Below are 22,474 nucleotides of genomic sequence, written 5' to 3' on the forward strand. Positions count from 1 at the left end.
TTATTAAAACATTTTTAAAATCAGGAAAAATGAATAATTTCAATAGGTTCACAATCCTGCTCTCTGTAAAAGTTTGGATAAGTTGCTGCCTAGGCATGATTTCTTTTCAATTGGCCATTCTGAAAAATTAAGTTGCAACACAAATATTTAATCTTCATTTTGTTACATGGTTATGGCAGAAGACAGCCCTGACCCAGATAGGAACACACTCCACGAACTGGAGCACAGATGTCTCAAATGAAACATCCAAACCTCATACTCAGGCTTAAGACACACTGTCTAATAAAACATTATGAAAAACTTTCCAGGGTCTGACTTTTTCTAAGCCTCTGGAATTAACATGTTATCTGAATCTCATCTAAAATTGATGAGGTTGCTTCCCCATAGAATCATTTCAATCCCCATGCTCCTTTTTCATAAATCGGACCACAAAATATGCATCTACATATAATACCACCACTTTGGATAGCTTTTACTGTAGAAGCCACCAGTAATTGGACAACCATTCAAAAGCTGAACAAAGCCTGGAGAAAACCGTAATTCAAGTCTGCTTGGAAAAGGAGGATCTAAGCAGCAAATACAAGCTAACTTATCCTATGGATAACATGTTGGTAGTTTTATTTATCTCAGGCTCTGAAAATATTAAATCTTTCAATCTCAGTAAAGGTGGAAAAGAAATTCCAATCAATAACTGGAATTTAAAAAATCTATGTATGTTGAAAACAAAGCAATAGATAAGGAACAAAATAAAACTTTGCACGCACAAAAAGCAGTATTTGCTACAGTTAGAAGTATTTTTCCTGTCTCCAAAGCAAACATACTGAAATATACTGCTTTCCTGTTTAGTTGAGTTTTAAGTGACCAGGGTTACTATGGTATTAAGGCGTCAGGATAGGAAACATGTGGGTAGATAGAATTTTAGTACAGAAATGTAATAAATTTATGTAATAGTTGAATCATGCAGGTTATTTTATGCATTTGATGATTCACTTGTTTAATCTAATGTTAACAAAAATTGGCTTTGCAATGTAGTTACAGCTGCAGTAGTTTAGACAGATGGTACCACAACAAAAGCCATTTACAGGAAGTAGCTGAGGAAATTGAGGTGCCACCTGTGCAAATCTTTAAAGAAGACTAATGCCAAAAAGGTGTCAAATGCATATCTCTCATATCTGAGCATTAGTGATAGTTCCTTACTTCTGACACCTTAAGTCTACATTTAATGCAAAGAAAACAGGAAAAATAGTAATCAAATACTTAATGGCCTTTCTGTACCAATGTCATATGATGATCAGGTTACATATGATATGCATATGTCCTTATAATGCATATTAGTGCCATTAGTAAAAATAGCTGTACATTCATAATACAGATACACCTCAGTTATCAAAGCCTGAAAAAGAATCAACTTTTTACATAATCTTTTTTATGCCTAACCAATCCCTTTCTCCCTTTGTCTAGTTACAAAAGGTTTTTTTAGCAACATTAGCTACAGAGCTAGAGAAATACAAACTTTTAAAGTTGGGCTGAAGCAACATGTCTGCAATGAACAATATAATAAACAAAGGTTGGAAAAGAATGGGATTCTACCTTCACCAATCTTTCTGCTGCTGTATCTGCATGCTTGTATCAGGCAAAGCAAGATAGCAGCTACCTCCATAATCCCTCATAGATCATTGTGTACAACAAAACATAGGGGAAAGGGAGAACCAGATAGGCCTACATCACTGGGTACCCCAGCATATCAAAAAAGTTCAGAACTGGCTTTATTTCAAGGTTTACCTGAACTAGCTGTTTCATTTCAAATGTGCATATTGCTAGCTTTGGACAAAATGTTTGTTAAAATATGTTGTACTGCTTCTCTTTGTGGTTTGCATGAACCTTTATTTATTAGGTAAAGATAAAGGTTTTCCCCTGACATTAAGTGTCCGACTCTGGAGATTGGTGCTCATCTCTATTTCTAAGCCAAAGAGCCGGAGTTGTCCGTAGATGCCTCCAAGGTCATGTGCCTGGCATGACTGCATACAGTGCCAATACCTTCCCGCCTGAGCAGTACCTACTGATCTACTCACATTCACATGTTTTCGAACTGCTAGGTTGGCAGAAGCTGGAGCTAACAGCGGGAGCTCACCCTGCTCCCCAGATTCAAACTGCCGACCTTTCAGTCAGCAAGTTCAGCAGCTTAGTGATTGAACCTACTGTGCCACCAGGGGCTCCGGTTATTTCCTTGTTATTTTCTACCTTTGGTACCAAACTTTCTCTTCAATGTGCAGTACTGAGGAACAGGCCTACTTCATTAACTGAGGTATATACATGACTAACTATTCCAGAATATTGAATATTCTCTAACAAAACCCAACTGCTAAAATAGGAGACAATGTGAGTTTCCATCTACATTTTGCCTGCAACCTTTCAATGCCAATAGCTCTTACCTGCTGCTTGAGTGCCTCCAGAGATTCAAATTCTAGCCTTGCCAATTTGATTCGGATGTCTTGTGGTTTATCAGCAATCCCATATGACATAAGAAACTTCAGAGCTAGTGCTAAATGCTGGTGAGGAAAAGACAAATAGACATGCAATGCTTAGTATCCTGCATGTAGAGAGGTTGCCGCCTTTTTCATTTTTAAGAACTATTCATAATAAATGTAAAATAATTGATTAACCAACATGAATGAAGTGTTATCTTTCTATAGTATTCTAAGTAATTATAGTAACTGGGAAAACTGGGGACTCTTCTGTCCCACACTTCCATAACCTGGTATACTCCAGCTATAATGCAATGATATAAAAGTGACTTACAGACTACAGACTTACAGATTCAAATTACCATTGAATCAATGGGCAGGATTTTCTATGTTGGCTAAGGATGACAAACACTGTCATTCAACAAATCTGACAAATATCAGACTGAGGATCTAATCAGATTCAATATTCTGTCATGCTTGCTCCCAGAGATAGTTGTAAGTACAACATAAATCCTTGAATATTATTTGATTACATGTGTGTCCCATCTGTGAAGGGACATTTTAGAATGTGCCCATTGATGAAAAAGTGATAACAATAGCACATAGCACTGGAGAAGAGAAGAAGATGTGCAATTATAAAATGATGGTATGCCATTCTCAGCAATTCAACAGCAACAACCATCTTCATTGGCATACAGTAACAAAATAACAGTACAGGTGTGTACTATATAACAAAAATAGGTCACAAATAAAAAAAGAAAAATATGATTTAAAATTACTGATTTCAAGAACAAAACTTGCAACAGTCTCACAAAAGAATGCATGAGAGTTGTTCAGGAGGTATGGAATTTTATGAAACTCTTGCGATGTGAGAACACTGCAAAATTCCTGTATTTCATCCGTATCTTATCATATTTGGGGCATACAAAAAATGGTCATGTGTTTCTACAGAAACCAAGTCACAAGAACATTCTGTGCAATCCTATTAAGCATGATATACCGGAATGGGGATCATTGTTATGTTTGGATTTTCTTTCTTCTTAAAAAATAAAATACCAACATCTCACAAACTCTGACCCCTTCAGAAATGTTTTATTTAAATATAGACCCATACCACTTCTTTGATGGTACTGGTGGGAATAGCAGATCAACAGGGAAACTCAATGCCTGCTTAATCAGAAGAAAACCCACTGAGTCAACTGTTTCATGAAACTATTTCTCAAATTACTGAATCAGATTCATGAATTTCTGGTCCAGTCACTGTATCTCCACAATGCCTGCTCCGCATTTGCTAATAATTAGGATGAGATGTCAACTATGCATCAAGGTAACATGTCTGGCATTAAATTTCCTTTCAGTGAATGGCAACTATCAACATATTTCCTGCAGTTTCTCATGTTGGCTCTGTAAATATTGAGTCTCACTACTGCGATTGCTGTTATCAGCCCTCAACTTTTTAGAATGCGGTTTGAAAGATATCCTCCACCTCCCTCAGCATACAGAAACATTCTTTCCTAATGTTTCATTATTACACTGATCTTATTTGGTATATATCTGAGTTTAGTGATCTCTGAATACAGCACTGCTGTAGAAATCAAATTAGTTGTTCAAAATTCCAAGAATTCACCACTATTTTTTCCCGAAAAAAAGTTGAGGGACACACTGATGCAAAACACAGCTGCTCCTGTTGCTCATGGCAGTATTATTTTTTTTACAGAACAGGCCAGCTCCACTGCCTCTCATCTGAACATTTGGCAGAAGTCCACAAAGAGTTTGATAGGGCTGCAATTATCAAGGGTGAGAGGCATTGACATTTTGCTCCTTACCAACTTGGCAGATGGCAAAATAGGAGGATATTTTACTGTTGACATCAGGGAGCAGTGTTAATTCTATCCTGTTTTCCTCATACTAAGATATACACCCTGTAATCATCATGTACAGCATGTGCTTGAAAAACAGAATCTCTTTAAGTCTTGCAATTGAGAATAATGTTATTCTGCAAGGGCCTAGAATGAGACATCACTGAGATATGCTATTAAATCAATGGTTGCTATAGTGCTGCAGAGATGGACTAACTTTACCATAGAAAATGCCTTGGCATTTACAGCAGATTCCCAGCTACTGTTTATCATATTTAATTTCAAATTCTCTTTAACATCTGGGTTGACTCCTATTTAAATTCATGTCATCAGTCATGGTTGGGGATGGGGACTCAAAACCTTCATAGTTGTAATGTGACTGTTCACAGGATTTACTAAAACGACTTTGACTATAGTTCTGTTCAGAAGTTTAGATGTTACATAGAGGGCTAAATGGATAAATGGATGTGGGCACACAGAAAATCTGCCTCAAACATCTATACACACTGGCAACATCAGAGACCTTTGTGTTTTTCTACCCCTGACTACTGTCAAGATGCCTAGCTAAATAACAGAAATAAAGTATGTTACCAAACTAGGTAAGTTTTCAAAATGCAAATACAACATATGAAAATATACTAATTGAAACTTAGTAACTTGATATTAATGCACAGCTAGCTTAAAAGTACACAGGCCAACAGGCTAATATTTCTTTAAAGTCAAATTTATAACTTCTAGACTCGAACATACGAATATAATGCACCCAACAGAACATTTCTATTCTGTAATTCTTAAACATTTTGGTATATTCCTTATCTTAGTTTATGTTTAATAAGAATAAAGATATGACTTGTCAAAAGTCAAATTAGCTAATGCAGTATCTGAAATTAATTCTACATGAAAAGTGGACAAAGGGAAAATACACATGTATTTCAATTAAACACAGTGATTAACATCTTGCTTTATGAAGTACTTAACTGATTTCCAGTGTAATATATTTGTCCTATATATGACAGTCCACCCTCCTGGGAAGATATCTGATGTCTAGAAAATGTTAAGTTGATTCTTCATTTTAGTAATTAATTTCTAGAATTAAAAATTATATAAACTGAGATAAATTCTGTAACAAAAAAGGCCCACAACATCTCTCTTTCTAAGAAATGTTTCTTTGGTGTGTATTGGTTCACTTAAGGCAAAATCAAATTATCCCCAAATCTGTTTTTTATTCATATACAATTGTTAAGTGCATTATACTGGTAAGTGATCTACTGGTAGAAAGAAAGAAGAAAACTTAACTATTGCCTAATTATGTGGTTGAAACATTGCTTATACTACTTTAACTGTCCAAACATATGAAAGAACATATTTTTTAAAATGTTCTCATAAACCCATTTTAAATACAAAGAAACCCATTTAGGTAAAAGAAAGAAAACCTACGGCCAAGACTCAATTGTCTCTTCTTGGCAAAACTCCTGAGCTTCCTGAATCTAAAATTCAGCATGGCCAACATATTACTGTCCATTTTATAGTGGGCAAGTGTCTTATATGAATATCTTGTTTTGGAAATTGGGGAAGTGCTAGTCCCCTTGAGATGGCCCATTCCTATTTGACTAGGGAAAAAACCAATACACTTCCCTTTTGTGGCTTTAGAACAGGCAACCAAATTCTTTAGATTTGAATCTTTTACATAAAAAAAACATATAAAACAACCTAGAATGCTTCCTAATTCCTTATGTATAGTATCCAGAATGTTTATCACAGTGATGGAACTTAAAAATACCTAGAAAAATCTGTTCCATATGGATTAGTGTGCAGTCATTTGGTAAGGTATGGAAGGCCCCAGAAAACCACACCCACAAAATCTTCCAGCAAATCACACTACCAAATATTAGTGGGAACTTGCTAAAAACCATTTAAAATCAAAGTTTTATCTTTCTTTTGAGGGTTTTTTTTTGTTTTCCACCAAATTTTACCAGCAAATTAGGGAAGCCATTAAAAGCAAGTATCTCCTTTAGCACATTTTGGTACTAAAAGATCTCATATACTGTATGTGTGAAATGTGTCCTGAAATTGTCCATTCCTGTTACATACAATAGCAGAGCCTTCTCTAAACACTACCTAGAGCAGTATTTCTCAACCTGTGGTCCTCAGATGTTTTGGCCTTCAACTCCCAGAAATCCTAACAGCTGGTAAACTGGCTGGGATTTCTGGGATTGTAGGCAAAACACCTGGGGACCCACAGGTTGAGAACCACTGATTTAGATAAAAGGGCAGTAAATGCCCTTAGTATCATTGTTCTCTAGGATCTCTGATGAACAAAAAAATAGAAATAAGTAATCAGGACCAGGGTGGGGGCTCATTTCAGGCCCTCTGGGGGAAAAAAACACAGATTTTTGGCTGCAGAGCACAAAGAATAAAGCAGGGACAGGCAATTCATAGAGGGGAATAAACAGATTTTGCCTCACACAAGTCCAAATGCCTTCAGTTTCCTTCATAGTCCCTTCGGACTGGAAATGAGATTGCATTTTTTCCTGTCACCACTTTGTCATAGCAGTTAGACTATTATTAAATCCAAACATTATGCATTCCAGAACAACTGATTGTGAACTCTCTACTGAAAAGAATTATCTTCTACCTGTGTATAATGGTCTGCTATGAAAAATCTCTAAAGTTTCTCAAACATGCAGGAAATAGTGTTTCAATTATTATTATAATATTTCAATTATCTTTCCATTTGACCTTAAGAACACAAGAGTCATCATACCTAGTCAGGGCAAAGACTTATCTACTTCAGCATGCTGTTCTCACAATGGCCATCCAGATGGTAAGGGAAGGACATAAGAAGGACATTAAGTACTATAACATTTTCCAATTAGTGCTATCCTGCAGCTGTTATACATAACCATACTGCTTTAAACTGGAGGTAATATACAGCCATCGTGACTACTAATGACCGATAAATCTAATCTTAAATTAATTTATATAAGCTTGTTTGCTTTATCTATTTACTAATCAGGGAACTGCTAAGAGGAGATATTTTAAAAGTGCTTGCTATCAGCAACAATAACATATAAGTTTACAAGCATCATTCTGGATGAAACAACTGTATCCTTGCAAAATGAACCAGACTTCCTAATTACAAGATTTAGAATTTCCTTTTTAAAGGTTATTTAAGCTACCCAACTTCTTAAAAGATTCTGTGACTGAAGGCAGTGATTGCTTTTTCTTTCCAAGAAATGCTCTCAGTTTACTATGATTTATGCATGAAGTGCAGTCAGACAAAGTGCATGAAATTCTGATGTATGTGTTAAAGCTGCATGCATTATGCCTATTTACATGACTGTGCAGAAATCTCTGCACAAAACAATAATTAGCATCAGGTGTACAGTGTTCCCTCACTTATCGCGGGGGTTACGTTCCAGGACCACATGCGATAAGTGAAAATCCGTGAAGTAGGGACATTATATTTATTTGAATATTTATACATTATTTTAGTAGTTATACACTATTATTTGCTGCCTGGCTACTTCCCAACATGGAGGGGGCGGGGCCAGTGGTGACATCCCTCCCAGCCTTTGGAGAAGAAGAAGAGGAGGCTTGTGGGAAGATGAGGGGATTCTTTCCTTCCTTCCTTCTTTGCAGCCCCTCTTTGCCATCTGCTTCGAGGAGGAGGAGGGGCTTGGGCAATCTCAGCAGAGCCTCTGCCATTTCTGTGTGAGGGAGAAGGAGAACGGCAAGGGAAGTGGAGGCACACACACACACACGCACACACACAGGTACTGGTGTATGTGTATCTCCCTTTGGGGGGGGGAGGGGAAAAACGGCAAAACAGAGAGTCCGCAAAAAGTGATTCGCTGTAGCGAGGAAACACTGTACAGAGATTTGTGCTAAACTGCACTTCTCCTAGGCTGAACATACTTTTGCAAGTCTGTCATATTTCTTCTATTTCTCTATACCCCTTTACAGTCTCCAGGAAGGCTCTTTATCTCAACACTCAAGATGCCGGTGTATGTGTTGCATCTATGCAATAAAAAGCCAAGTGAGAAGAGAGCCCACTATAATATTTGAAGCAAGTTAGAAAGTAGAGTGCCAGTTGTAGGACAGTGAGACTTGTTGTAAAAATTCTAACAGCAACAGTACCGACTTAGGAGTGGGGACACAAAACCTAGCAGCAGCACAAGGCCTGGAAAAACTCCCTATATGCTTTAAAGCAGTGGTTCCCAAACTTATTTGGCCTGCCGCCCCCTTTCCAGAAAAATAAGACTCAGCACCCCCTGGAAGGGGGTGTGGCTCCTGCTCAAGAGGGTGGGGCTGAGCCTCTCCCCTAGTCCAAGATGCAGGGCTGCGAGGGGAGGGGAGCGAGGCCACAAATGGGCGGCCAGGACTGGGATGGGTGGAGTTTCGAGCTCTGAGGCAAGGTTGTGCTTCTATCCCTGTCCTGCGGTGCTTGCCAGGACACAGGAGGCGGGGCTAAAGGAGGGGGCAGGGCCTCTTCCCAAGTGCCTGATGGGTCTGAACCCCGCCCCCATGTTCTAACAAGCGCCTCAGGGGAGGTATACAGAGGCTCAGCCCTGTCTTGCGCTCTTGGAAAGAGGCCCCACCCCCACCCCTAGCCCCGCCCTTTAGTTCTAAAAAAAGGCCTCTCAGGAGAGGTATAGAGGCTCAGCCTTGTCTCGGGCTCTTGGAAGGAGGCCCCGCCTCGTTCTCTAGCTCCACCCTCTGTGTCCCAACGCCCACTTCTCTAGCTCTGCCCCGTGTGTCCTAACAGGTGCCTCAGGTGCTCAGCTCTGTCTCCGGCACTTGGAAAGAAGCCCCGCCCTTCCTCTGGCCCCTCCCCCATGTTCTAATAGGTGCCATCACCGCCCCCCTGTATCTCTCCAGCGCCCACCGGGGGGCGGTAGTGCCAACTTTGGGAATCACTGCTTTAAAGTAATGTCACATGAGATGAGATTTCTAGAAGGAATTGTAAGAACTGCTATAACAAATTGGGTATTTTGCTCCTTGTCAAACCAATGAAAACGAAAACTCCCCTTGAGCTCTGGGTTGCCATCTTATCTGGTTAGCCAGTTTTTAACCAAATTCTGGGCTTATTTAACCAGATTGTTCACACCACCAAGCAGACCAGAAACCTACCTGGCCTACTTCCCAACCCCTGCTTGTCTTACCTCTGTGGCTTCACAGTAATCTATCTCATATGATTCCATCTCAGTTTCCCCCCCTGGATTTGTCATGGAATGAAGTGCTGTGGCAATCTGAGCCACAGCAATTCATCTCTCACCTCTCCACTACCTCTTAATTTTCCAATTTTAGGAAGAAATCTGGGGTAAATTCTGTTTTCTCTTTCAAAGCATTAGTTGGGTTAGTATATTGGTTGGTATTCCCTAACACTGGTAGTAAATGTTCAAATAGAAATGGGATGATGGTGAGGACTTATATCGTGGAATCTCTGGTGGTGGTGAACTGCCTCCTAGTGGTCTGGTTCCAATGTAAATCATTCTCACTTTTCTAAAAGAAGGTCCAAGAGGTTGAAAAGCCAATCATAGATCTCCATTGTTTGGTGTACTTTCAGGATCAGGGATAGTCCATAAGGGGGAAATTGGTACTAATTATTATAATTTTTGAGCATGGTACATCTAGACTTTATATAGATTTATGCATACTTCTGCAATACTAAAAAACAGTGTTTGCAGTATCAGAAATTAAAGTATACATTAGGAGTATCAGATTTCCACTTCAAACTGCTGCCTTTAAGACATAAAGATAAACCCCACTCCTGTTATATTCATCCCTCAAACATTTTTAATGCACATATGCCTAGAGGATCCTAAAATCAACATTACTGAAACTGAAATTGCCACTAAGCTAACAAGTGTGATATATTGTATAATTTAACATTTTCTTTAAGGCAGCAAGGAATCAAATTATACAGAAAAACATACAAAAATTATCCCAGAAGCCATATACAGACTAAATATAGTTGATAAGTATGAAAATATAAAAAATAACTGTAATAAAATAACCTATGCTGGGCATGGACAAACTTTGGCCCATCCGTTAGGATGGATCCAGCCTATCCATTAGGAATTTTGGGAGTTGAAGTCCAAAACACCTGGAGAGCCAATGTTTGCATGCCTGACCTATGCTAATCTTAAATCTTCCCATGTAATAAGTGTGGACAACAGTTTAAGGAAATAGCAGTGAGCTCAGCCATTAAACCAAGCGCTAGTTTTCAAAATCAATAACGACAACAACAATAATGTATTACCCACCTCTCCTTGTAGCTCAAGGGTTAGGGTTAGGGTTAGGGTTAACAACATAGTTAAAACAGCAAAGTAAAACAAAACACTATTAAAATTATATAACAAAATAGAGATTAAAATTGACAGATAAAAATGCAGGTTAAAATTCACAATTTAAAGCTGACTGAGTAAGTCTGCCAGGAGAAATAGGTCTTAAGTTGTGTTTTAAATTCTGACAGCTAATTTAGCTATTGGATCATTCCACAGCTGTGGGGCAGTAGATGAAAAGGTCATCTGGGTGACGGCCACCAGTTGAGTTCTGGCTGGCTGGAGTAACCACCCCCCAGAGGACCTAAGAATCCTGGGCAGATTGTACAGGAGAAGGCGATCATGCAGGTGACAACAATAACAGAGTAGTACCTTTGTAAAGCATGGTTACATTTTTACAGCAGCTAAGAACTTGCCAATATTTTAAGACATTATAATTGAAGGCATTTTAGCCAAAATTCTGTTTTAAACCTCTCTTACAATGTAGATGTAGTGTCACAGAAAGATGACTATCCCAACGTTAAACTGCATGTATTAACTGAAAGCACTAAACAGAAAAGATCTAATTAATTCTAGAGAACCTCTAAGAAAATGAAAAAATAAAAACATATTTTTATAATTGCCTTTTCTTTTCATTTCATTAATTCTATACAACTCAGAGTCAAATTAAATCTAACATGAGATCTGTGATGTTTCTCCCTATTTTAGATTTGAACATCATGAATTAGTGCACTCCGTTTACTTAGAGAAACCTCAGATGACCACACCAATGTACAGCTGGAAAAGAAAATCAAAACGCTTATCTTAGACACCCTCTGGGGGTACGGGCAATTGCAACATGGCTCCCTGAGCCATTTTAGGTTGAGGCAAGGCTTTACTTTAAAGAACTGGAAGTAATCCAGAAGTCAACTACTGGTTTAGCTCCATTTAGAAAAAACAATGGCTTGAGGAAGGCCAAAATAGGGCAAAATTTCTGTGACAATCCCAGAGCACATTCTGGGGCAAAATAATTTTGGACAATCAATGGCTACATGCAACATGCAGTTGCTGAATGGAAACTTCAGGACATACCATGAAATTGGCGGGGGAGGGGGGATGTTAACCTATACCACCTGGGCCACTTGCATATTACACTGCCCACTAGCTTTTTTCATCAGGAGTGGGGAAATATGTCATCTTTACCCATCTCTCTATTTCTATGTAACCATTCCTTCCCCCTGCACTCTACCTACAACCAAATGTAAACCTCCCCCAACCATTTGTATGTTAATATTGAGAGTATTAATCCGATGATGTGATGTTCAAAATGACATATTTGGAAACATCTGTATAACATTTTGATTGATCTCAGTGAACAAATGAATATACTTGTGAGGTCCGTACAGTTCACCCAACAGCTTGCAATCACACAAGCCTTCTCATAAGGTATGGCAAGGAAATGGAAATAGCGGCCTGAACATTGAAGCAATGAAGGCCTCTTGAGATTTTCTAATGGCATCAGAGATGTTAAATAATTCCATTCATGTTCTTTACTCATTACTTTCAAAATCATTTTCATAGACAGCCTGCTGAAATGAAGGTGACAGCAATAATTCCCATGGCAAGAGAAGTGAGAAAATAAGAATTGTTTATAAGAATGAGAGCCTTTGAAATCAGTTTTTTAAAATTAAAAATACAACTAATGATTCAGTGCAGCCTTGTACAAATCTACGTAATAGAAAGTCCCAATAAACTCAACAGCTGGAGTAATGCAGAGACTGGGATTGCTGAAAGGAGCAGCAGAGTGAGAGATAGTATCACTGGGCAGAAGGTATATGGCAGGGGTAAAAGAGTAGGAGAAAAAGAACAGGGCAGTGCAGAAGGCAGGATTGGGGCATCACCAGATGAGCACTGCTTTGGGTCCAAAATAATATTTACCTCCCAATATGATGCCCACTTATTTTCCAGACTTCATGTTTATAACTGATCATAGGGATCTTGCAGCAACTTAGAGACTAAGGCAGAAAATAAAGTTGGTAGCATAATCTTCTGTATGTTAAATGTACTTCCTCAGATGAAGCAGTTTTTATCTTTTGTTTTAAGGTTTTGTTTTCCTGTCAATGCAACAGTTTAAAGCCATAAGAGAAATGTTCTAGAAATTGAAGTAATTAGTGTTACCAAGTACTGTTTTAACAAATTCAGTTCAAATTACATAAAGTATTATGCATTGAGTTTTCAAATATTGTAAATATGTTTTTATTTTTCTCACTAAAAGGAAAGCAGGCACTATCTCATATATTATTTTCAGTATTCATAATACAACTGCATGAAAAATATTTCTGGCAACTGTTGAAGTCAGTCTTGAATCAGTTAGCCAGTTTTTGACAGTACAAAAACTGATGAAAAACATGCTCCTCCAATCACTCCTTAAAATAAAATGATGAATCCTCAAAATAAAATGCTGAATATCTGGCGGGGGAGTTCATTCTGAAAATCCACTGCCCCAATGATATAGCACCAATTTTAAACCCACCTATAATAACAACTGTTTCACTTTATATTTTAATTTACCATACATTCTGCTATTTTACACACAGACACACATTGCATTTCATCCACCCAATAATAAAATAACCTGTCACCACATATTGTCAACAATGGAGGAAAAGGGCAGAACTATATGACTGAATGTAAATATCAAAGCATATTGGATATTCAGCAAAATTTGGTCACATAAAATATCACTATTTTTAAAAAAAATCACTAAAAAACATTCAGAAAGAAAAATAAAGATAAAGGGGATTTATCATATGAAAGCCCTTATGCACACTCATGTCTTTCGGATTTTCCATTGCTTTAGGAAAAAGTGAGATAGTAAAGCTAGTAGCCAGCAACGTTAAGATTTCTGTTCTTCCATGATGAAAAGTAAATTGCATGGAGTTATGGGCTGTATTGGAGGGTACAAGTAGCAGTCCTCTCCATTTCTGTTTAAGTACCAAAAGCAGCCAGTAGACCTGCCCTGTATGAGGCTCTACATCAGTGTAGAGTTCTTTTAGAAGAAACTAGAGATAACACGCCAGAATTATGAGACAAATCCAGACTAAATTAACCATGCTTTAGATCTCACAGAAATCAAGTTACATTTACTGTACTTGATTCCATCTGATTTCAGTAACCAACGACTTTGGTTAGCCTCAGCCTGTTATATAGCTGCACTATTAGATGCATGTTTGCTTCTATGTAGCTTAGGTATATTTCAAGACAAAGCAAACAGCCCCCAAGGCTGTTTTATTATCCCCACAGTCCTCAGGTGTTGGGTTTTTTTTTTTTTTGCCAAAAATGAATCAATCATGTCCTGCAGAAACCCCAGGGAAAGGGTAAGAATTGTGTGGCTGCTCTTCAGCAGCACTTATCATAATAGTCAGCAAGGGAGAATTATGGGAGTTGAAGTAAATAGCATCTGGAGGGGTGTACAATCCCCGAGATAACAGACTGATATCCAAAGATTAGGTTTAGGAAGTACAGTCTTAGGTTTGTCCAGCTTAGTCTTTGTAGTTATATGCATGAGTCACATCAATCTGCGGTAGAACTTGCTGTTCCTTTCCCTGATTTTTTATTGTAACAAACAGCAGAATAAGATTTACTTGCACCATTCATAATATAAATTCATCACTGGCCCTATAATTTCATTTCAACAACTGTTGCCAGCTTCTCTTTTGATCAAGATTGTGATTAACATAAAGGCAACTTTATTCTGGACTATTTTCATACTCACCTCCACTTCATAAGATGCCTGCTATCTTCAATAACTTCACTGCCTGCAGATGTCATTCTGCCTACCCAACTGATAACATTCATTAAGATCACTACTCCAATATCAATATGTCTGTTATAGTTTATGTGTGTGTGTGAATATAATACAAAGTGTACTCTCAGCATTTCAAATTTTGTATTTTTCTTTTGTTCTCTCATCATTGTATGTTCCATGATTTTTTAAAGCTTAGAATACATTAGTTTAGGAACTCCCCCAAGTGTTTTTAGCTATTAATTCTATATTACATGGACAGATGTGCATAAAACATAGTTTACAAAGTTCTGCTACTCCTGAAAAGCAAAGCTACTATATCAGGTAAATATGATTTCTACAGATTGCTCAAAAAGCAAAATAGAATTAGGTTCACTTTTAGCATGTCATTAAATAATCCAATTCAAATTACATCCAAATTTTAATTGTAAAAAAAGGTTTCTGCAAGCTGCTGTAGAACCTATTGTCCCTTGCCCTATTTTTTTTTTGTGATAACAAGCATCACACAAGTCTTGCAATAATGAACTGATATCTAAAGACTATTTTTAAGAAGTCCAATCTTATATTTGGACAGCTTAATCTTTACAGTTATATGCACCAGCCACAACAATCTACTTTGTGAAATATATGACAAGAATCATAGCTAGTATGTATAAACTTGATACTGGTGATATACAGGGTGGATCCTAATATAACTGTCAGTGGTCTTGTTGCTGATCTAAGCATTGGACCCATGCACTCCTTTCTCTCCATAATCTCATATGCTGCAATATATTCCCAGATTTAGATAAATTACCAATCTGTTAAATGCTGATTTTGTGCTTGTAATCCAAACTACAACTGAAGATTTACCGCAAAAGTTTTTCACCTGCCTTGGAGAGCAAGTGGGCTTTCTGGAAGCCACTGGACATAATCCCCACCACTATCAAAATTGTCACAAGCAGAGTAAACTGGGCAGCAAGGACCCTGACAAAGGCCACAAATCAGCCCATGGATCATGTGTTGCATATCCCAACATTAAAAACAAGAATGAATGTAACAACAATTATCAGCATGTAGCATCTCAAGAAGCTGCCATTTCATGGCCCTAACAGGGCCCACTACAAATGTCTGTGAGGGAGTCCACCCGAAGCAACTGGATCCAGCCATCATCTGACTTCTTATGATGCTCCAGGCCTAGCAATGCTCTGAAGAATAAGTGAAATTTTACAGTCACAGTTGTTTAGTCAGTGCTGCTTACAGTGCTGCCATCTCTCCACCTGTCCTGGGCCCACTGACAGAATATAAGGTCCAGTAGAAGACAATGCCCAAGGTCCCTTCAAATGTGGAGTAGACCTTGACGGTAATAATGCAACCACATCTTCTGTGTGTTTCTTAATTATATTTCAGAGTAAGATGCTATTACTCTGTATTGTGGCAGTCCAACAGACCATTTTTAGTTTACAATATGTGAAGCTCTGAAGTGAGAAAACCAATCATTAGATAAACAAGATCAACCTTGCACCAGGAAGCTTCAAGAAGACCCGTGGCCTGAATGAGCACAGATGAAAAGGCGATCACACAAAGGGTCTATTAAAATTCCAAAAAGCATGTAGTCAGAAAATGTCCAATATGAAAGGGATGCAACAAGAGTTTGCCTACAAGCAACAGGAAGCAATAACATTAGAACGAAAGCCGAATGCATCCAAGAGTAATGCTTCCAAAACTAAATTTAAAAAATAAACTTATCTTTAAAAAGTTATTTGTGGACATGGCATTTTTAAAATTGTGCACTGCCTAGGAATAAGTTACACATATTGATAATAACCGAAACAGAGTTCCTAACTTAGGAAGTCACATCTATACAATAAATGGAATATTTGCAGAGAACTTACAGACAGCTTTTTATTATGTGTGCATATATATATTGTGCTGGAAAAGATCCAGGAAAGACTGTACATAACTAATTCTAACAAGTTCTAGAAGATCAGCTATTTTTTATGTGTTACATCTGAAAAAGCTGCAGGGAGCTTCCATACTAAAGATAGTATGTTCAAAGGGAAGAAATGCGTGACTTTTTAAAAATAACAAAACATTCAGGATCAGAACATTCCCTGCACTTCGTAGTGCCAAATAAATGCCAAGAAGACTGACAAACCTGGAAAATCCCATTTTATATTGTACCCAACAGAACAGACTGGAGCAGGCAGCCAAAAGGCTAGACATGAATTCAAAGGAGAGGGTAAGAAGTGGAGAGCAGATTTTGGCATTAGAATCCTGCAGCTGTCTAGCACATATTACAAAAGGATTCTTGTCTACAGAGCTTCTCAGCACGAAAACAAAAAGGAAATGTGGAGTGGAAGATCAGCTGTGACAAAGTAAGAAGGAACACTAATGCAAGCAGCAAAAATATACTACCATCAGAACTGCAGGATCATTACAATCTACATATCACACACATTTACCTGTAAATAGCCTGATTCGCTGTTAAAAAAAGCTCCTTCTGATAGAGGTTGAAGCTAGTGAGGAGGAGGAGAAAGAAGTTAGGGATGTACACACAAGATGGCTACGTTGGGCATCTCCCAAGAAAGCAAATGTGTCATTTAAGAAGAGGACAAAAGAGGACACAGATCTGCATAAAAAGCAGGTGCAGTAATTGTGTATTTACGACTCATCCTTCAAAGGCTAGTTATGGTGCTAATGTTCATGGGCAAGTTCAAGGCCCCGTTCTGCCTTCTGATGATTCTCTAAACTCTAAAATTGATCCAGGCTTTACTGCCATTCCAACAAAGAACTCCTTCAAGGAGAGGATTACCTTCTGTAAAGCAAAATATGATATCACCATTTACATAAATAAAGGCTTGGACCTGTGCAGTTTTGGAGCACAAGCAGATAGGGAAGACTTGATGACCTGGGAGGTCAAGTGGAAAAGAGGAACCAGCACTAAGGGGAACATTAAGGGCTATGAGAGGACCACAGGCTCAGGAAAGGGTCTTTGGAAACAATGGAAAATTTTGTAGGAAATAAAGCAGGATGTATGCAACGGAAAAGTGGTTGTTTAAAAGTGTTGTGTAATGATAGGAAACAGTGTGGAAAGATTAAAAAGAATAAATGAATTTAGGGTAAAAGATCAAAGGTGGAGGTGGAGGATAGAGAATGAAAATAGTCACCAGTAAAGGGAAGAAAAGAATATTTGAAGACTATGCTTTTTTATAGATTTTATTTTATAGTGGACACAGAATCTGAAAAATCTCTGTTTTAGCAACTTATCCATCTGGTTTTACCTTTCAACCATATATATATATATAGCGCCCACTGGGATGCAGCCCTTTAGGGGGGGAAATTGCTCCTACACAATTGCTCTAGATAAAGTGATAAAATTAAAAAATATTCACAAAACTTCTGAATACACTTATAGACATTTATTCTAGTTTGGAATTATAATAGTTTTTTATTTACCAGTAATTTTCATATAAGTTTAGGCTAAAATTAGCAATTTACTAATGACCTGAATCTAATGGTTATAAACAAGAGCTTGAAGCTGCTCACTAGGGAAGTGGTTGCATTGAATATAATTGTTGTTATTAGTGAATGAGCTCTATTAAATATTGTGAGAATTACGTCAGAGTAAACATGCATAGGATTGTACTGTTGATACCTGAACCAGATGTGTTTTCTTTATTATTCAAATTACAGTACTACCAGTAAATGAAACCTTACCAGTCACAGGAAAATAATATTCAATTAATGAACAAAATGCACATAACTCATGTGCCCTCTAGTGGTGGAAATGGCCATTGAGAAATCAAATTTTGTCACTTTAGGCTTGACATTTTCTATAAGCAATTTGCAATAAGTGTATTACCTACAAATGATGAGACAGATTTGTAATTCAGTTCAATGGCAGTTAATAAAAGGGGTTTTTTTTTATAATGCAGCTAACTAGGCTTTCCTCCAAACATCTAACAAAGTATTGGCAGTCCCCGAGCTACAAACATCGGACTTACAAACAACTCATAGTGAAGAACAGGGATGAGACAACAGAAAAGGAGAGAAATCTACCCCTACAAAGGAAAATTCACTTCTGAAAAAGTTATTATCATGGGGAAAAGGTGTCTTCACTGAAGCTTTTTCACCAAACATTGTTTCCACAACAAGCCACATTTTTCAAAATCGAATTATCACAGGGACAGAAAGTGAGGTGAAATCTTCTGAACAAGGGCAAAACAAACACCACATGGGTGTTAACCCTCCCCTATGCTATCCAAAGCATGCATACATACACACATACATACACACACACACTGATAGATATATCTATCTATCTATATCTATCTATCTATCTATCTATCTATCTATCTATCTATCTATCTATATATACAGTAGTCTCTCACTTATCCAACACTCGCTTATCCAACGTTCTGGATTATCCAACACATTTTTGTAGTCAATGTTTTCAATACATCGTGATATTTGGGTGCTAAATTCGTAAATACAGTAATTACTACATAGCATTACTGCATTTTGGACTACTTTTTCTGTCAAATTTGTTGTATAACATGATGTTTTGGTGCTTAATTTGTAAAATCATAACCTAATCTGATGTTTAATAGGCTTTTCCTTAATCCCTCCTTATTATCCAACATATTCGCTTATCCAATGTTCTGCCGGCCCGTTTATGTTGGATAAGTGAGACTCTACTGTATATATATATATATGGAGCTAAACTTTAAAAATGTACATGTTCAGACTTACGGGTGTATCAAAACTGATTTCATCTACTTCTCCAGTAACAATTTAACTCTGATTGTTATCAAAACCACATGGCATAACTTTGCTGAACATACCCTATGACCTCTGTATCTACAGAACTAGAACCGCTGGTTTAACTTTTCTGCATCTGTCAAAATATGTCCTTTTTAATAATTTTATCATTCTTCCTAGCAATTCTATGTTATGCTTCCACCAGAAGTTACTGTAGAGTTGAATTGGAAGTTGTAGCAAATTCCCAAAGAGATTGCCTGTGGAAATTTTCTAGGTCCTCAGGGTGACTTTATGGCACCTTTCATCAGAAGTTGTTCACTTCAATAGGGTTTACTACTATCCACAGTTTCCTGTTTCCATGGTAAATTCAGGATCATATCCCTTGAGGATCATACTACATCTTTTCTCAAGAAGTTTTATCTGTAGAGAAACATCATTATGTAACTATCCAAACAAAACAAACAAAAACTCTAGCTTCAGGACAGTATATAACAGAATCTTCAAGTTTATGGTTCTTGATCCTACTGCTTGGAATCCAACATCTCAACAGAGATCTTGAACCCCAAATCAAATGATTGTGAATACTTTGGAAGAATCTTCCACAGATATTGCTAATTCATACTGCAATTCTCAGTAACAACTTTTTAAGTCTGTTCCAAGAGTATGTGAAAACTGCAATTAGTGTAATAGACGCAGACATGCACACAAACTGCACACACTGTGTGCAAGAACCAAAGGAAAAAAAGGATTTTAAATATCCAGCTATTGATAACCTAAGGACTGCTCAATGAGGTTATGATTTATTCTCCATCTAACAATTCTGTGTCCAGAAAAAAAACCCTCAATGGAAAAATGCCAAATTTAATCTAGAATGCTACAGCTATAATCAATTTCCAAGTAGTAACAAGTAGTTTCTGGATGACATGGTTTTTTTTAAGCACTTAAAGCAATCCATATAATAACGGTAGCAAATAAAATATTTCCTTTAGTTTGCATTTATCAACCACCTTCAGATAGCTTACTTTTATCTTGTGACAGTTCCTTTGACTCCTATTAACCTTGAACGAGCATATTACAGGGTACAGATTTTCAGCAGTCTCTTACTGCGCCTGCTTTATATTATCCGCTATATAGATTCAAGTGATTATATGCATGCATTAGAAGTCTCCTGTGACTTCAAAAGAAGTGCTAACTGTATTTTAAAAAAGAAATGGAAAAAAGGAAGCAGTTGCCTGCTGTGTTCTTTCCACAGTGCTGGGGGTTAATGAAAAATGACTCTGAGAATTACTATCTCACTAATTACTTCCAGTCATACAAGTGACAACTCAGGATTAACACTTCCTCCAAGAGCAGGATGGAATCTGTATAAAACCAGAAGTCAATAAATAATTTATTTTGATAGCCGCTTTACATAATGTCTTGTGATAGCACACAAGTCTGTATTTCATAAATTCCATTCTATATGTTTTATAAAATTAATCCAAGAAAAATCACACAAAAAGGGCAACTATGCGGGGAGAGGAAAGTCTAGAAATTTCTAGAAGATCATTTAATAAAATACTATATAAAGGTTTTAGCATCAGGAAATTGCTTTTAGATTTAAAGACAGACCACTATTTAATTAAGTAATAAGAACAGTCTTTAAACATAATCTTTCAGGTCATTAATCTGCATTTTGAATTAGATACTATTGGGAAATGTATGTAAAAACAAAAGCTTTGGAAAATTCGTGAAAAATCAGCAAATAATTGTAGTGCTTGCAGTGCCATATAAACCGTTGAGGGCACAGTTCCTTAATGGAAGAAAATCAAATATTTTACCATATATTTTACTAATGTACCTGTTCCGTGATCATTGCTTGGATTCAATAGTCACTTCAGCATGCCCAATATGGCAGAATGGGCAACTACAGTGAGTCTGGAAACTAAATCTCTGTTTGGCTCAGAAGGCCGCCAACTACACTATCCTCATAAAAAGAGGCCAACAGTTCAATTCTAGATGATAAAATTGGTATTAAACAGTGCAAGGAATCCCTACAATCTGTCAAAAAGGTGAACTACTACTCCTAGAGCCCAAAAAAGGACAGTCCAGAGATTCTTGGGTGGTTGAAAACCACAAAAACAACTTTGGAGGACACACTTTGCCCACTTCTGTAGCAAGGCTTGGTCTGTGAGTATGGCAAACCTCTCAATGCCACTGAAGCAGGAAAAAAGATCATGACAAAATGGGGAAGGTCAACAAGCCTAACATATCATGCAAGAAAATTTGCAATTCCAGCCCACAACTACATATAATGCAGAAGAACATGTTTGAAATATAGAGCTGAAGCTGGTTACACAACATTGGTTTGACATACAAGCGGGCTTACACAATCACTAACAACCACAGAGGTCACACATCAGCTATGGTGATGTTTCCCAAGGCTACTATGCAACTTCACCAGTCTACATCCGACATTTTAAGGCTGTGAGCTAGTCAGCAAACCGCAGAACAGTACGATCTCTGGGAAAACTGTCAGTGATCTGCTCCTCCTCTGTACCTTTTCCTTCCACTTTCTGGCACAATGAAAAAAGTGCCTCCAGTAGATCAGCATGACTGTCAATTAATAGGTAACAGATAACACAAGACCTTTGTGAGGAAGAACCAACTCTTCTAGAGCATAGTAAATGGCCTTCAGCCAGAATCATGACAAATGAAATGTTTACATTTAGCTAACCTGGTAGCCTTAAAAGATTTTGAAAGTACTTACATCAAGGTCAAGCACAGATAAATCAACAAAATGTAAACAAAATATTAGAATACTTTGCAATGAAGCCAAACACTCAAACAGAAACAGAAACCACAAATTTGTACGGAACAAAATTAAGTATATATTGTTTAGACAGAACCAGTCTCACAACATTACAGTTGTAAGGACTGGGCTGGTAACATATCTGGACACAATTTAATTCAACATTGAAAGTATGAAATTGTTCAATTATTCAGCAGTGTATTATCACCAAAACAAGGATCCCTTCTTCTACGTCTTCGACCAGAGTCTAACATACACCTAAAGTATATACCCTGTTTTCCCCAAAATAAGACAGGGTCTTGTGTTAATTTTTGCTCCAAAAGATGCGTTAGAGCTTGTTAACAGGGGCAGTCTTAATTTTCCAAATTGACTTTTTAAATGAACTACATCTAGGGCTTATTTAGGGCTTCTATTTCGAGCATCCTCAGAAATGCTGAAAAATCATGATAGATCTTATTTCCAGGGTAGTTCTTATTTTGGGGAAAACAGGGCACCAGAATTATCATTATCTAAATCTATAGACTGCCTTGCATACAGATCTTCAT

The 22,474-nt window shown here is 37.4% G+C and overlaps 1 protein-coding gene across 6 annotated transcripts in view; it reads right to left on the reverse strand.

Annotated features, from left to right (window-relative positions):
• Window positions 1–22,474, reverse strand: part of ano10 (anoctamin 10) — an 80,606-nt gene that overhangs the window by 27,444 nt on the left and 30,688 nt on the right. For 5 of the 6 annotated variants that reach the window (XM_008121283.3, XM_008121272.3, XM_008121277.3 and 2 more), the window contains exon 12: window positions 2,433–2,549. The exons of the other annotated variant lie outside the window; for it this stretch is intronic. In XM_008121283.3, coding sequence (XP_008119490.1) covers window positions 2,433–2,549 — 117 coding nt within the window. The remainder of the gene's footprint in view (window positions 1–2,432; window positions 2,550–22,474) is intronic. 6 annotated transcript variants of the gene reach the window in all.

The sequence above is a fragment of the Anolis carolinensis genome, chromosome 6, assembly GCF_035594765.1.
Source record: "Anolis carolinensis isolate JA03-04 chromosome 6, rAnoCar3.1.pri, whole genome shotgun sequence".
Classification (NCBI taxonomy): Eukaryota; Metazoa; Chordata; class Lepidosauria; order Squamata; family Dactyloidae; genus Anolis; species Anolis carolinensis.